The sequence below is a fragment of the Gobio gobio genome (genome assembly GCF_949357685.1).
Source record: "Gobio gobio genome assembly, chromosome: 3".
Lineage (NCBI taxonomy): Eukaryota > Metazoa > Chordata > Actinopteri > Cypriniformes > Gobionidae > Gobio > Gobio gobio.
The window spans coordinates 26,346,211-26,363,723 of NC_137099.1; the positions used below are offsets into that span (position 1 = coordinate 26,346,211).

The 17,513-nt window shown below is 38.5% G+C and overlaps 1 protein-coding gene across 1 annotated transcript in view; it reads right to left on the reverse strand.

Moving 5' to 3' along the window:
- lrba (LPS-responsive vesicle trafficking, beach and anchor containing) overlaps positions 1 to 17,513 on the reverse strand; it is a 271,239-nt gene that overhangs the window by 120,583 nt on the left and 133,143 nt on the right. Inside the window, exon 36 of the mRNA XM_079813173.1 lies at positions 2,736 to 2,902. Within this exon, the coding sequence (XP_079669299.1) occupies positions 2,736 to 2,902 (167 nt within the window). The remainder of the gene's footprint in view (positions 1 to 2,735; positions 2,903 to 17,513) is intronic.

Genomic DNA, 17,513 nt, shown 5'->3' on the forward strand with positions numbered 1-17,513 from the left:
TGTGGATGGTCGCTTTACATGCAAGTCAGGCTGTGTCCAGAATAAGCTGCAAAGAAGACTAGACTTTTGTGTGCAAACTAAAAGTCAAGCTATACAAGTCTAGTTTCATATACTTCCATAGCATTACAAGTGTATTTTTGAGATAACGAAGAGTAAGATTGTGAATACTGCGTATGGAGCGGTGTTAATCGCCAGTTGGCCGATAACATTTTTATGAATCCTAACAATGCAATGTTGTGAATGGCGCTCTGGACAGTTGACGGGGATGCGAAAGGGGACGCAATTACTTGCACGCTGTGTGGGAAGTTTAAACATCCGAAGCGCGTGCCCAGAAAGTCACGTCTCAGACAGCGCGAAAACTAGGTTGAGCTCTGCTTCACTTATTCCTGCACTTCAACAAAGAAATTCACACAAAATTATTTAAAGAAAGATATGCCCGTCTCACAAGTATCCTAGTAAACATAGTTGGTTATAGGGCTGGAACGATTTGATCTAAAGTCAAAATCTTGATTAATTGAACATTTTACCTCGATTACGATTAATGAACGATTATTTTGTTTTTCTTCTATTTTTTTTTTCTTCTTTGGCCCTCATAGTTCACTGATAAGGTTTGTACTGTAAATATGCTCAACTATTAAAGGGGATTTTTTTTCTAATGAAAAAGTGCATTTCTTTGTGATTTTAAAATACTTGAAGGAAACAGCTCGTTTTCAACAGCTATTGTCTATGGATCGTAACATTTCTTACAGATTTCTGTTTGTTGTACATCAGATACAGATAAATTAGTACAGTAGGTCTACATTACATTTATTTGAATGCATTTGATTGTGTGTGTCTCTATTAATTATGAAGCTGTGGTTTGTAGTTACTTCAAAGGTAGACAAATCTATGCTATAATGGTTGAGTTTCAATACTTTATTGATGAATCACAGGACAGTGTTGACGATGAGTTTCTGTGCTCCCCTCTACGCGCGCGATCTTCACGTGATGTGCAGTGCGAGCTACTGTCTGTATGAGTGTTCGTGTGTCACATTAGTTCAATATAAATGACACAGATTCGATGGTCTAAAATCACTTCGATGTTCAATCGGGCAGGCCTTAAAACACATACAATTGATTAAGTTTTCTGAGAACGCAAGTGAAAGTGATCTGGCTTCAGATAGCGCACGTTGTCAGAGACACGACATGGCTCGGCTCTCTGTGTCATAGAAAAAAGCTCATGAGCACTGAACGGGGATGTTTTCCATATTGTTGTTCTTGAATAGTGCACAGTCGCTTGAATGTTCAAACTGGCAAGCCTTTAAACGCATTTAATTGACAAACTTCATGAGGGCACAAGTAAAAGTGATCTCGTTTCGGGGCTTGCTCGGCAAGTGCATGTATGTGCATGTATCAGCTCATATAAGAACGGCGATTAACTTACCTGTATAAACTGTGTAAAACATGCAATTACCATAGTAATACTGAGCATCCAGATTGTATAAACAAAGATAACTGCTCCTGAATCTTTCTGTGTGCCTGCAAACTGCACTTGATGTGACTGACGGGGCAGAGTCACAAGACTTAAACCGGAATAACCGACATGGGAAATTTATGTCGGTTAGAGGTTCTGAATTTCAGGGGGTTTTCGATTAATCGTCCAGCCCTAGTTGGTTACGTCTTAAGTGAATGTAAACTAAAAAGAAAACGTATGAGTATCAGTATATTGGATCCATGCATTAGTCTTAAAAGGACAGCAGCCTAATAATCCTGCTGTTGTCTGTGTTTTTAATGTTAATCAAACAACAAAGAACAAAGAAAAAAAGACTCACTTACTGCTCTTGACTGAATAACTTTTGTAACTTCAATAAGGCTTAATCTTCTTAATGCTCTTGACTGAATAACTTTTGTAACTTCAATAAGGCTTAATCTTCTTAATTTATTCAGTGCAGTGTTAGTTTACATTTGATTACATAAATTTCCGTACCTGAACCTGTTAGATCGATCCTATTCTGTTCCATACAATTTTATCATAACTTTCACGGCCATTGGTAGGTGTGGCAAAAAGTTAGTTTTAGGGCCTGAATATATTCATAACCTTAGTCTTCGTTATCTCAAAAATGTGGATACTATGGGGCCCTATTTTAACGATCTAAGCGCATGGTCTGAAGCGCATGGTGCAGGTGCACTTAGTCCAAATCCACTTTTAATAGTTTACCGACAGAAAAAATGGTTGCCGCACCAGGCGCATGATACAAAAGGGTTGTACCGATTCTCTTAATGGGTGTGTTTTGGCGTAATGTGCAATAAACCAGAGTCTCATCTCCATTCCCTTTAAAAGCCAGTTGCGCTTACACCATGGTGATTCGCTATTTACATGGCAGAATTTGCGAGCGGAAAGACTGAATGCTTCTGCAGAGTGAAATCCTTTTATTTTTAATATTTAAAAATATTTGTGTGCTGTTGCGCGTCCCTGTGTGTGTAATAAGAAGAATATACACTCATTGTGTGCCCGCCTATAGGTGCATATTACTAACAAGCCCTTTAAATAACACAAATACTGCGTTTTCAGTTGCCTCAAAATAGCAACACATCAACAATGCACCTGAACAATTGAAAAAATTTATAAAACTAGCAAAAAACACTTGCTTCGCGCCTGCCGTCGCATTGCACAGGGTGTATGATAGGGCCCACAATGTCATCAAAGCTGTTAAAAGAAAATTTGGTCCATCAAAGTTAAATGACTGAGGTTGTACCTGAAAGCAGAAAAGCCCCAAGCACCGTGCTTGTCTGTGAGGATGTTTACAATCTTCTGGATGAGCTGGGTGGACGTGACGTGATCCCGGTACTTAGCGGCCCTGATCAGGTGATCGCACATCTTCTCCTCATCACGTTTCTCAGCGGCATACTGAGCACATTGAGACTGCAGACAGAAGAAAACAACCCTTGTGAGTCATCACATGCTTATATGCATTCATTCTTTTTATCAATGAACACATTAAACATTTAATTCAAATCCTGTATCCATCTTTAAAAGCTACTATACAAAAAATTTACAGTATAATACCCATCACATACAAACAAAAGTTACTTGGAGGCACAAGTGTAAGAATGCTGTCCATCAGACAGGGTGTAGAAAACAAAGCACACTACATCATTAGAGTGTGTGTTGACGCCTGAGTGCGAGTGTGTGTGTGTGTGTGTGTGTGTGTGTGTGTGTGTGTGTGTGTGTGCGGTAACTCCATACACACAGGAAACAAATGGAACTCTGGGTCATTTCCAGCCCGTTGTCACAGTGATTAATAACACTGGACATGTATTTGCTAATGCCTTTGGGCTACGCTAAAAAATGTAGAAACTACCCATAATACACGAGGAGACATTTTTCTTTGTCAGAATTTGTTATCAGAAAAGCCTTTGAACTCAAATGCAATCCTTTAACAAAGCACCTTGCAATGTAAATATCACTTTGATAAAACTTAAATTCTGTTTTATCTGTTTGTACCAAAGTAGAAGAGTAAATGAATAAGCCTTCCTTCGTGAAAACCAATGTCCCAATCAGAATCAATAAATCAAGAGATGAGTAACAAAGCTAGTTAGATGCTGGTACAAATTCCATCCAGAATAAACGAAAACAGCCCACAAAGCAGAAAACAATATGGCTTCATTTTTTCCTCCATGCCTCTTATCTGATTCTGATGCAACATCTAGCAAACAGCAATCAAGCGGAAAGGTTACAGCAACCACTAGAGCTTGTTTTAATGTAATTCCCTCTGCTTCATCCATTGCCTGTTATGGCCCTAAATTAAATTAGCCTTGGACAGCACCCATCTCAGACAACGAATACAGTAAAGGCAGTGGTCTGGTGTGGCAGCGGCGGCAGACGCAGAAGCCAGCCTCGGCAAAGTTAACGGTAAACGCTCCAAAGTGCCTTCTAATGGGCCCTCCTCTCCAATTTGAGCATCGACTCTTCATGTATGACAGAAAATCCATAGAGATAAATCACATTAGGGAGGCTTCCCTCTCCTAATTATCAATCTGTGTCTCATTTCGCTGTTCTTAACTCTGCAGTGACCTTAAAGCCATGAGAAGAGGATGGCAGCATAAAAGAGAGATAAAAGGTAAAGGGTGAATGTTTAAATGTGAACCTATTTGGATGTCTGGCGTAACAAAAGAGCGTGAATAAAAGAACGGAAAGAAAGACAGCGATTTGTCTCTGTTCAGCGTAGAAGGTCACGTCTGGGTAAGAAATGGAAAATTCTAGATGGGTAACATTCGTTTTGATGAAAAAAATGGAGGAAAAGAGTTCACAATAGAACATGTTTTGACCACAATGACAAGTGTGCAAAGATTATCAATGACTACTATGCAACTAAGTACTTTTTTAAATATTATAATTGTAATATTAAATTATAATGTAATTTTTATAAGACATTCTTAATTGCACATGTGAAATGTGTAGTATTAATTGAAATAAAAGTTTGATGTACTTTCTGAGCCTTATCAGAATAGCTTCAGAAACAGAAAGAGCAATCATCCATATTTTTTCATTGTTCCCTTCAACGAGTGATTAACACATTATTAATTAGCTGTCATGAGTTCAAACACTTTGGCATAAACAGGCACTTTATCAACTAGTGTCAACGACACCAAATCCCTGAGCTCCGTAATGGGCTTCGTAATTTTCATGAACTTCCTGACAAATGGCTTTCTTGCAGCTGAAATTACAGGCTGAATTATAGGAAACATTCAGGTGAAATACATAGCGGTGACATTATCATCACGTTTGGGGCTGTAATTCTGTAGTGACATCATAAGACTTTTGGAAACTCAACAAGGTGAACTTAATTCAAAGGGTCTTGCACATGTTTGGCACTCCACTGAAGGGGGAACCAAAATCTCCAGTCACAGTGCAGTTGAAGTACAAGCCATAGCGGCAGAAACAAAACCATGAAAGTAATGCGTTTATGACTTCAGACAGAGTAATAATCCACATCTCCAAATGTTCTGTGTTCTGGGGAACTAAATCGGACAGGGTCAGCACTCATTTCCTTCAATGGACTACACCCGCGACATACCCATTAGAGCCATATTATTACAAAGGGGGAAAAACTGTATCGTCTACAGAAGACACAAACTATTTAGTCAGCATTATAATAAAGGTCCAAATAAAATGCACACATGCAACAAAAGTAAGCAACAATTATATTATAAAATATATAAATATATATATTTCAAATATATAAAAAATAGCATATAATCATGTTAAATGTAGCATTATTAATGTTTAACAGTTTTTTTTTTCAGTTTTTTTTTACTTACACCCCAAAAGTCATTATACAGTAGAATATCATCTATTTACTAGTATATGATTGAGAAAGACTCTCTTCGTGGGTAATTTATTTATAAATCAATCTTGGTTGCGTCAATTTACAAAAAAATATTTTGCATGTTACATTTGAAATCATCATCAGGAGTGAAGCTCAACTTCTTGGAAAAAAATAAGTTTGCTTTTTGTGTCATCCACACACTAATACTATGTTGGAGTATTATTATGTTTTTCTTAAAAAAAGAAAAAAAGATATGTAGTGTCACATGTTTCCTCTTGGTAAAATTGTAGATGTAAATAAATGAACAACACCTTTTACAAGTAGGGTATTTCCCTTCATGTCTTCTGAGAAAAGGTAATTGGTTTCTGAAATCTTCTAAATGTGTGTGATTCTGCATCTACGGCAATAGGTGTCAGTATAAAGTGCAGGCCTATGTGGTATAGTCCAGCGGAAACAAAAATCACTCTTAAATAAACTCTTCACATTCAGAATCTATAGCTAACCAAAGCACAATCAAATAATGATGACTCTCCTATTTACCAATGTAAGCCGATTTCAACATTTCTCTGTAACAACATATGAACAATCATGGACGGCAGTCTTTCCCTCTCCTCCCTAAACAGGGTTGCAAGGTTAAACAAAATAATCATCTGCCAGGGACCAGAACTCATTATGTTCCATCAGCCCCTGTGTATGCGAGTTAGTTAGTGTGACACGACATGGCCAAGCGTGCATGTAAGTCTACACATAACATACACAGTTAAGGGTTTGCGGTGTTTCTTCGAGAATGAGTCTAAGCAGTGAAAACAGTAGGGATCTTGTTAAACTGCTTGATTTGCACTCTGTTGACAGTGAAGTACACAGCACCGTGACTATCATCTTTCTCTCCTCGCCAGGCCCTCCCTCAGGGTTTCATTTACACCAGGAAACTGTCCTACTGATGCCTCTGTCCTTGCAGCATCTGAGGGAATGCAAAGTGCGGAGGATATGCATGCATCGTTCAGAGAAACAAAATGAAAAATGAAGAAAAAACGTGTGTATGCCATGTCATTCGGCCAATCAAATCCGAGCGATTTTCATTGCACTTGATCTTTTGACCCACTTTCTTTCCGAATTTAAAGTCGCCACATTAAAATTGTAGCCAGGGGAATTCAGACAAAAGCGAGCCAGGAAAGCAAAAAGTGACAACCAAGAAAAATGAAGGCTTAAAAGTACAATAGCGAACAAAAGTCACAGAATGACAAAGGCTGACAGGCACTTCAATTCCGGAGCGATACTGCTGTCAGCCAACGCCTCTCTGTATTGATTTCCCTCCATCCCTTGTTCCCTCGGCGATAGATGGTGCAGGAATCTAGTGTGAAGCAACTAGAGAGAGAGAGAGAGAGAGAGAGAGAGAGAGAGAGAGAGAGAGAGAGAGAAATGCCCCCCCCCCCCTTTCTTTTCCAGAGTCAGGGTGACCATCAAGGTTAACACAGGTGCAACAACTTATCAAAGTATCTCTGGCTTCTCTCTTCCCCTTTTCTCCTTCCTTCATTTTGTGCTTTTAATGGACTAGTCACAATGCGTAGATGGCAGATTCTTCATCTTTCCTCCCACCCCCTCTCAAAAAAAAGCCATTCTTTGGTTCCATTACTCTACATGGGCCACGGGCAGCTGACTCCTGCAACTTCAAGGTCATGGTGTGTGAGAAATTGTAGGAATTAACTGTCCTTTTGAGGTGAAAAATAGTCAAATGAAGGAGATGTGCGGCGAGTGAAAAATGAACACGTCTGCTGGCAGTCGGCGAGGAGCAGGTGTGGATGAATGCGAATGCAGGATAATGTTTTTACTTCTGGTAAATAAAGGAAACGCATATGGGCCTGAACCCATTGAACAACAGACTATTAACAGAGTGCCACTGTTGGGAAGGTGATAAGAGGTCAAATAAACAGTCGGAAATGATATCTTCACAAGCAAGAAAAAAATATATATATACAATATTATTAGTTATTATTAGTCATGCAGGACTTTTAATTATAAACAAGCCTGAAATACACAGTGACTCTTATTTTGAAATATCTTTACTGCTTCCAGTTGATCATTCAAACATGACGCAGATAAAATATGCACCCTTACAACCTTCTACAACATATTACAATATATAAACCGTAAAGTAAATATTGTAGATCAGAAACAGTAGATCAAAAGCAATCAATTGTAATTAGTGCAGTATTTATTGATTGTGAACGCCTCCGAAACTATGAGCCTGTGGAACAATGCAGTGATTTTATTTTGAAACTTGCAGAGCTCAAATTTATTTAAATCAAAGTCGTCTGAATCTTAATAATCACATTAGGCCATATCACAATTCCTTTTTTTCATCCCCAAATTTAAGACATCTTAAAATGAGAATTAAGACATTTGTTGTATCAGTTAAGATATTAAAGACTGTTAATGACCTTAAATTTGATCAAACTGAATTTAAAACTAAAATAATGCCACTTTTTTTCTAATGTCTAATCACAATAATGCAATGTCTGAATTACCTTTTCTCAGCAAATACTGATTAATCGATCAATCAAACCACATATCAAATATGATTAGAAAGTCTGTGTGTCTAATGCTGCCTTCATGTGCAATCGGAATTATCGTAAATACGAGTTTCCTAGGTAAAAATTGCACATGAGTGTCCTCTGATGCAGTGTTTACCATGGGAAGTTCGGAAAAAATGTTGATACCCAAATTCCCGAGATGGGCGTGCCATAAACTTTAAACGTGGTGGCGGGGAGAACTACTGTTGTGTTAGGTATGATTTATTAGTTTTTCCCCACAGCTAGATCGTCTTGTCATTAATTTAGTGCATATTTACATATACAAGTAATCATTTGATGCATATTGTATGTTTTATTAACAAGGAAAAAAGCCTGCATTTGACTGAAATTACAGAATCGTCAGAAAGCGGAAAAGCCACATAAATGTTTATATGGTAGTCTGTGCATGCATGTGACACTACATATCATTTTGGTTTTAATAAAATATTACCAATCAATAGGCAAGAATAAACTTGGTGTCCTCCATGATTCCTGTTCATTCCGACAACAAAGCACTTGAATGCAAAAAGCTCATAATCACGACTTCAGAAGTGGGAATTATCAAATTTCCGATAGCATGTGAATGCAGCATAAGCCCTCAGTTTTCTCAGTGTGGGTGTGTAGTGAGAACTACTGGAAGCAGAAAGGCTCTATTCACGAGAGTGTCATGGACGACATACAGTATAATGACCTGCTGCACTGCTATCACCTGGGGAATTAATTAAAGAAAAAAGAAGAGAGGACAGAAAAAGGGCACAAGAGAAAGAGCATGTACGTGTGTATTCCACAAAGCCACTATTTGAGGTAAAGACATCCACGGTGAAGCTAAAGGATAGGATTATCAAAAGGCACAAGTGTAACCTTATTGAAGCTCTAAGTACACATCATTTAGATTTGCTTTTGTTTGGCTAGTACAGATAACTGTCAGAGGCTGGAGGATTAGTGAACATGCACGCTGGAATAATACGAGGTCATGAGTCTCATTTCGAAGTTGATGTCATTAACTCCTGTCCTCCTCTTACAGGAACACAGACACTAAACGCTAATGAAGTGACCCATCACCTCTTTTCACACACACTTCAGTCGGGAGTCAACTCAATTACACTACATCACTTCAAGATCAAGTGAAAGCTAACAAAAAAAAAAAAAAAAAAGAGCGAGAGTGAAAGAGAAAACAATGACCTCGTTCTATCACATCCGAAAGATCTGGCCTTGTGGCCCAGTATCCTCCACATTTCATTTCTAATAAAGAAAGACTCTCATTAAAGAATGAAGTCACTCTCTCTCTCTAAATCTGTCCTTTCTTTTCTCCCTCGCAGGTATCGGCTGCCATCGTACAGTTGTTACCGGAAAAATCTTTTCCGTATTAGAGATCCTATTAGAAAGAGAACACTAAAAGATAATTGGATTTCCAGCGGTTATCTCTGTGTCCGTCAGGACCCTGCTGTCCCTGTAATCTCACTCTCAAGGGGTAAAGATAACTCAATCCCAGAGAGGATGGATGAGCGTGTATGTGTGTGTGTGAGACACAGAGACAAGAGGGGAGCGGGGGAGTGTATAAAGGCATATGTTATCCATCTAAGTAATAAAATTGTGTCTAAATCACTGGTATCCACCATCATCTCTTCTGGTGGATTTGAACCCTGACAGAAAACAAACATAAATTTATTTTTATTTCCTAAATAATTCACAGACTACAGAATGCGCTGGAACAAAGGCCGTCTTCAATGCTGCCACCTTTCTCCTAAGACCCATTCCTCAAGTGAACAATACACCATACGTTGAAGTCCATGCTTCACATACAAGCATGCTATTATTGAATAATGTTCAATAAAATTTACTGTTTTCAGACCTGTAGTTTGTTTGATTTGTTCCGAAACAGACATTAAACTGTCATAATGTTGCATTTTCTTCTTGTTTCAGTTTACAATGAACCACAGAATCCTTCTTCAATAATCTACCAAGTATGCTTCATGGTTATAGATATAATGGTCATTTTTGGTTTCTGAAACCAGACCTACTAAGGGAGAAAACATCTGAATCAAATTATCAATTTAAATTAAGTGTAAAAACACTGTAATGCATTATTTAGATGGGATTCATTTTCTAAATGATGCTCGAATTACATTTATTAACAGAGGAACTGTGATTTCATGTACTGATTCAGACAAAATTGGGATTTCCATAGCTTTTACTAAAATGTAAGTGTCCACTGTCTGGATGTTGCCATTACTGAGCACCCCCATGTGCTCTGGATGTATAACGAAACCCATTGAAATTATATGTTGCGCACATGACTTGTATATTGAAATAAACATGACTTATATAATTTCCTGAATTTTTATTTTACTCAGAGAGTTGTAAATCCTGAAAAAATGTGCACCCGGCAGAAAGTCTTAAGAGAAATTAGCTACAAAATGTATGTTTATTCGCAGTACTCCACAAAGGAAGTTAAAAATAAATGAGAAGTGATGTGGAAAAAATAATACACCATAATTACAGACATTTCTACCGGGCAGGATTAGATTTCTCAGAGGACCTCTGAGTTAGCCAAAAAAACAGCAGGTAATGTTCTCTGTAATTTTTACTAAGGTTGAATGAGAAAAACACAGATGTGCAAAATAATTTACCTAAATTCATAAAGGAAAACTAGCCCTGTTTGAATAATGCTAAAGTGACATAACTGTTGATCACAGTCAACTAACAGGTAGCCTAAATTATCCTTATTCAGAATGTAGTCAAGGCTACAACATTAGACAGAGAAAATCATGAATGAAACGATGTTAAGGAGAAAAAAGAAGAAAAGAAAAAAACCTTTTCCAACCATTCTGGTTCTCATGTCTCATATTTCATGTTGTTCCCTTAAACATCCAAATCCTGTGTAAACTACTCTTCAGGATGGAGAGGCAGTGCGATTCCCCCAGGGGCATCTTTCACTGGCCTGTTATTTTTATTGTGGCCGTGCAAAATGAAACCAGTGGCTCAGAGAAGATGGCAAGAGCCGGAATGGAGGAAAATCAATACAGCAATATCAGTGCTGCACTTATCGGAGGCTTACTGCTTTTCAGGGGTCACAGAGGAGCAACTATATCTAAGTGAAGGTTTTAATACTGAGATAGATTCTTGAGAAATCTGTGCTATGTACAGACTGAGAAGACATGTACTAAGGAAAAAAATGCACTTACAACTTTGACAACTTTCTCCAGATGTATCCACTTTGGTTTTTTCAGTTAAATATTTCTACGCAATTTAGGATTTTTCTATGGACACCCTGGATATATGAGACAGACCTACTGTTTGGGAAGCACAAACTTGTTGCCGTTTTGGGGGGGGGGGGTAATTTACAGTAATTTGCCCTTCCCCCAACAAATCATTGTACATGTAGCCAATGTTGTTCTTCAGAAGAATGCCACAGTATCTGCTTGTCTGTCCAACTACAGTTTCTCCAAATAAAGTACAGTTTGGGTCATTGGTGCTCCACAGCCTATGGTTTTCGTCATGGAAAGCTTAAGACTTTAGATTCGGAGTAACAAAATATGGCATAATTGCACCTGACAGTGCTGGCCTAGTCATGTGAAACAGTCTGAGTGAATAACCCTGCTCCACAGAGAACAGCATTTCACAGAGAATTAAATTGTGGCCATTTATTCATGCAATGTTGAGGGTACATATTTTCACCTTATTTTTAAAATGGATATATTTAGCTGAAGAGTGTAAAATCTCAATGTATTTTTAGCATTTTATTAACATTCAACTAATGTGCCTGACATTGATCATTTGTGCATTTTCCCCCCACATTTGGCAGAAAATACAGCAGTATTTCTGAGAATAATACATTCTCCACCATGCTGTGAGTGAGGCTGGAAAAGCAGAAAGAATCGGACCAGAGGGGCCAATTAGAGTGAAAAAGGAAAGCTAAGCATGTCCCCAGAGTGCGGCCGTCTTCCACTGAGCGTCTGGGAGAATTTGACCAATCCTGGGAATTTGGGGCAGCGGGAATGATGAGAAAGGGTGTTCCGAGATTCCCTCTAAATGTCACTGTGAGGTAAGGAAGCTTGTTTAAGCAGGGTATATTCAACCAATAGTGCCAGCTCTCAGCTGTTGTACAGGGCACATGCCTGCAGGCACTCTGTAGTTTTGAGTGTTACCGCTGTAATGACTATTAAATCTGCTGTCATTTGTGAGAGGCCAGCCCACATGAACACATGGATAACCAGAAGCACAAATAATCTACAAACATTGATAAGAATTGTTTTTGAGCCAACCAAATCAGCATATTAGAGTGATTTCTGAAGGATCATGTGACACTGAAAACTGGAGGAATGGCTGCTGAAAAGTCAGCATTGCCATCATAGGAATAAATTACAGAGAAAACTGAAAATTGAATAGAAAACAGTCATTTTAAATTGTAATAATATTACAATTTCTTTCTTCATTTGCCTTAGTAAATAATATATCAGTATAGAAAATAAGATTTTTTTTCTTGAAAGGGTTAGTTCACCCAAAAAAATTAAATTAGCTCATGATTTACTCACCCTCAAGTCATCCTAGGTGTATATGAGATTCTTCTTTCAGACGAGTACAATCAGAGTTATATTAGAAAAAGCCCTGGCTCTTCCAAGCTTTATAATGGCAGTGACTTCTTGTTTCATTTTTGAAGTCCATAAAAGTGCATCTATCCATCATATAACTGCTCCACGCGGCTCCGGGTTCGATTTACGGCGAAAGAGTAACCCTTGACCCTTGAACCCTTGACGCATGCGTATTGACGAATGCTGAAGCGCAGAGGATAGAGCAAAACAAAACACCGGTCATGAATTAGAAGTCTAAAACGAGAATTTTAAAGGGAAATGGCAGAGGATTTCGATATAAGAGAAGAGGGGGTTGAGTTTGTAGCCCAGCCCTATCCGCGAGAGGCGTCAAAGCTTCAGGCCTTCTGAAGCAGTGTGGTGCGTTTGTGTAAGAAAAATATCCATATTTAAAACTTTATAGACTAAAATAACTGACTTCCGGCAGATAGCCGTACGCAAGTCGACTTACAGCAGAAGAGTAACCCCTGAAGCGATGTATAGGAGCATCGCAAGCTTTGACGCCTCAACTCAAGCCGCTCTTCTCTTATATCGAAATCCTCCGCCATTTCTCCTTAAAAAATTCTAATTTTAGACTTCTAATTCATGACCGGTGTTTTGTTTTGATCTATCCTCTGTTCGTCAATATGCATGCGTCAAGGGTTCAAGGGTCAAGGGTTACTCTTTCGCCGTAAACCAATGCGTACTGCAGTCCACCGGAAGGAAGTTATTTTAGTCTGTAAAGTTTTAAATATGGATATCTCCCCCAAGAGCCGTGCGGAGCAGTTTTATGATGGACAGATGCACTTTTATGGACTTCAAAAACGAATCAGCCATTCACTGCCATTATAAAGCTTGGAAGAGCCCAGACTTTTTTAATATAACTCCGATTTTATTAGTCTAAGGGTGTTTTCACACCTGAAAGTCCCAACCAAGGTCCGAACCGAAGTTAATGTTTTGATACATTTTATACATTCGGTTAGTTTTGGTTTGGTTTCACATTGCAATAATGCGAGTGCACTAAAGAACTTTACATGACACACTTGCGTCCACTCATCATCATCTATGTGGGCTGCATCTGGACATTGATTGGTTTGTAAACGGACGTGCGTCTGACGTCAGCGTCTTTGACAAGAATGAATGAACGGACGCATATCGTTGCCACTATTGAACAGTGCGCATTACTTTACTATTTTCTTTGCGTTACTTTTAAAAGTGGACATTTCAAGCTTTATATACAAATATTTCTCATGTTTGTGAGACAAGTAGCCTGGTTTATTTGAGACGCGCTCCAGTTCATGTGCAAAGCATGTGATCGCTCCCGCGATTATTGTCTGCTATAGACTATTTGCTTCTTATTTATTCAATTTCAGGCAATTATCTGATGAAACCAAGCGGCAACCTCCCGCAGTTTCTCTTGAAGCCAATACGGAAGTGCCTTAAACTGCAATTCATCGACTGGCCGCTAGGGACAGACTCCAGAAGGGAGCAGAATCTCATTGAGCCCCATGTTAAAATGGCCAACTTTACAACAGAATAAAACATGTTTACAGCCTGGTACAAATCGTGGTTTTGGTCTATAAGGCTAATTTTGCCCTTCATGACAACTGTGAGGGGGGTGAATTTTTTTATAACTCATTCGTTTACATTTATATAAAGCATTAAAGTTCTGCATAATTAAGGGCGTGGCCACTTCGAGTGACAGGTGGATAGCCATTTATCTGCTGTCTGTTAGTCATCTTAAGCTCCGCCCACGTCCCGCCTTTTTGCCCATTTTCTATTATCCGGGAGTGACACGCGATGACGCGCTGCCAAGATGGCAACGGCCATCTCGTCCATACTTTGCGCTTCAGAACGGCTCATCAGAATCCTATGGGTGACGTCACGGACACTACGTCCATATTTTTTACAGTCTATGGATGAAACATTGATTAAAATTAAGATACAATTTATACAAAACGAAATTCACATTAAAAAAAGGCTTTCTAAGCAAAATCATACAAAATTTCTTTCAAAATCATTTCTGACCTTCTGTCTTTTGACAGATTGCGCATCTTTTCACTTTTCATAATCAATGTAGCCTAGATGAAATTTAAAAATAACATTATAATATTAAAAATAAACAGGAACTTCCTGTAAATGGTCTGAAAGTACGAACCATTCAGAAAATGCTTTCACACTAGAAACGAACCAAACCTTTGTTCAGTTTGGTCCGGACCGTGGAACGGGGGAGGTTTCACACCTGTAATTTTGATTCGGACCAAACTGAAAAGTCTGAAAATCCAGACCAAACAAGGTAGGTGTGAAAGCACTCCTAAAAGAAGAATGTCATATACACCTAGGATGACTTGAGGGCGAGTAAATCATGGGATAATTTTCATTTTTGGGTGAACTTACCCTTTAACATTCCAAAAGTGTTCTGGTTCTTGGCTCATTTCGAGTTGGATGCAACCTGCGGTTTATTGAATGAGTAATTTAGAAGATTCCGTAAGTCCAACTGATTCAGTCCATGATTGAACCTATGTTCAATATAGTCTGATTCAGAATGATTTGCCTATTGGCTCAAATGTAAAGCATTGGTCAAATTAAGCAGTTTGTTCGCAACAGTATGTTTGTTTATTTTTTGCATATTCAGTGAGGACAATGCAATAAAGTTGTATTGATCCAAGCTTCAGCAGAATTAGCAGTGGGACAATGCCTCTTTTGAATAACGGTGCAAGAAACAATGAATTGATTTGTGCTATTTAATGTTTCTCAACTGGTGGGTCACAAGACAGTTTTGAGTGGGTCGTGGAGTGTGCGGTCAAAGAAACGTTTTCAAAGAAACGAAATGTTTTTTTCTTAATCAAGACTTATTTTGAACGACATCCGTGAAAGAAGTTATTTTCATAACTTGTTACGAAATAAAAAGTCTCTCACCTCAAAAAAACGAACTTTCCTTTCCTGTCAGATGTTAACTGTGCTCGTTGCACAAAATAAGTTACGAGTATGCAACATTGTAGTTATCAAAGTTGCCAATTAGCAAGTCATGAAATGACCAAAAATACCAATAGCTTGTACGCGTGTTAGCTGGGAAGGATTTGCATGCAGGTATGATGCTCATGCTAATCATTAGAATTAGTCTCCATTTTATGTTCCAATAACAGTTCATCTTAATATCGTGAATTTAATATTTACCATGGTAACTATTGTTTCCATAACCCCAAATTACCACTTGCGAATTGCAACCGTCCACTGCTCACCCCTCTCTTTCGAATCAAATAGAGATGATGTTGGCCGACACAGGACAAAGATGTCGTCGTCTGAGACAGCAGAGAGTAGCTAGTGCTCTGTAGAGCAGTTTGTCCGTTTAGGGCTACTGTAGAAACATGACGACGCAAAATGACTGTAAGGAGGCCCGTGGTGTATATAGATAGAAATGGCTCATTTTAAGGTAATAACATAACGGTTCATTATGTAAGGTCTTTATACTCCACTGAAAACATAGTTATGTATATTATATTGCATTTCTGTCAATAGATCCTCATAAATGTTACACACTGTACCTTTAATTTTGTATATTTTTAAATGACTGAGGTGGCTCGTGCCAACTTTAACGCATTAACAAAAACTAGTTTGGGACTACTAATTAATATCTTTAGCTTATACTGTTAATTCATAGTTCAATATTAGTCATTCCTACATGTTAAGTTTACTTAAGTATGTTAAGTAAAGTGGGACAGTACTTGTGTGTGTCAACCATTTTTGTGAAATAAATTTGCTTGGTTTTCAAAAGTAAGTTTATTATAATTGCATATTATATTTTAACTAGGTAAGAAAATAAATAAATAAATAAAAATTGGTCACAGCTTAATGACCATGAGAAAATGTGGGTCCTATGGTCAAACCAGTTGAAAACCACACTAGGAAAAATTCAACGCGGTTCAAGAATGTGATTCTGATTCTTTGAGCTGATAATGACAACTCGAGGATTAGGGGTGAGAGTCAGAACTCTTTTGTTTTCTAAAAACAGTAAGACGTTGGGGAAGCGTTTGAGGGAAGCTGCCAAAATAAGTGTATAGGCCAATCACATAGAAAACATGACCCTAACAAAGCAGACTACTGCAAACCCTCTCACAGACATGATACATGATCGCTTTCCCCGATTTTACATGTTTACTTTTAATACTGTACTTTAAATGTTTTCCTCTCATAGTCTCAGTTCAGAGACCCTGCCTTGAACCTTTCTGAAAGCATAACATTTTACAACTGGAGGGTGGGAGATGTTGAACAGAGCAGAGCCCACTCCGCCTTTACACTGTCACATCCTGCCCCAGTGCCAGACAGAACCAGAGGGAGGGATGGGAAACGAAAGGAAGACAGAAATGAAGGTGCTGTATTCCTGTCACTGGTGAAATTCTCCCACAAAGGGAGCACAACAGGCTGAACATGAGTCCGAGGGGAATCGTGGGGGGAAAAAAGGAGCAGGTACACAGAAATGGAGAATGATGGAAGGAATGAGAAAGCGAGACTGCAGTGATAAAAAAGGTGATGTGTGTGCGTGTTTGGCGGGGCAGCGGTGGAGGAATGCCCCATGGCTGTGCTATAAGGAATAAATCAAGTGTGCTGCTATGTTTTGGTAAGATACATGCCAAATGCAATCTCTCTAGCCAAAGCTTGAAACCTTCTTCCATATAAGTTGTTTGAAAAGAAAACATTTGTTCTCCCTCACGTTGGCAGCTTCTCAGTTCCGACAGACAAAACTTTCTTTTTTAATATCCTCACAGGGGCTTAACAATTTCATTAAATCTTACAACAGTTTTTTAAAATGGTAAATCAACCCTGAAACAGAATACATCTGCATAAAGTGAAAGTGGCTTGTTTGTACAATATGTCAAGACAATTTAGTTATTGCTTCACTCAGCTACAGCAGAAGACTTCAAGATCCCATTAAATGAATTGACTTGCAATATTTTTCCCCTACATCGATGTATTTCCTGTTGGAACAGTAAGTTGGGGCAGGACATATTGAAGGGATTGTCCTTTTTATACACTACAATTCAAAAGTTTGGGGTCAGTACATTTTG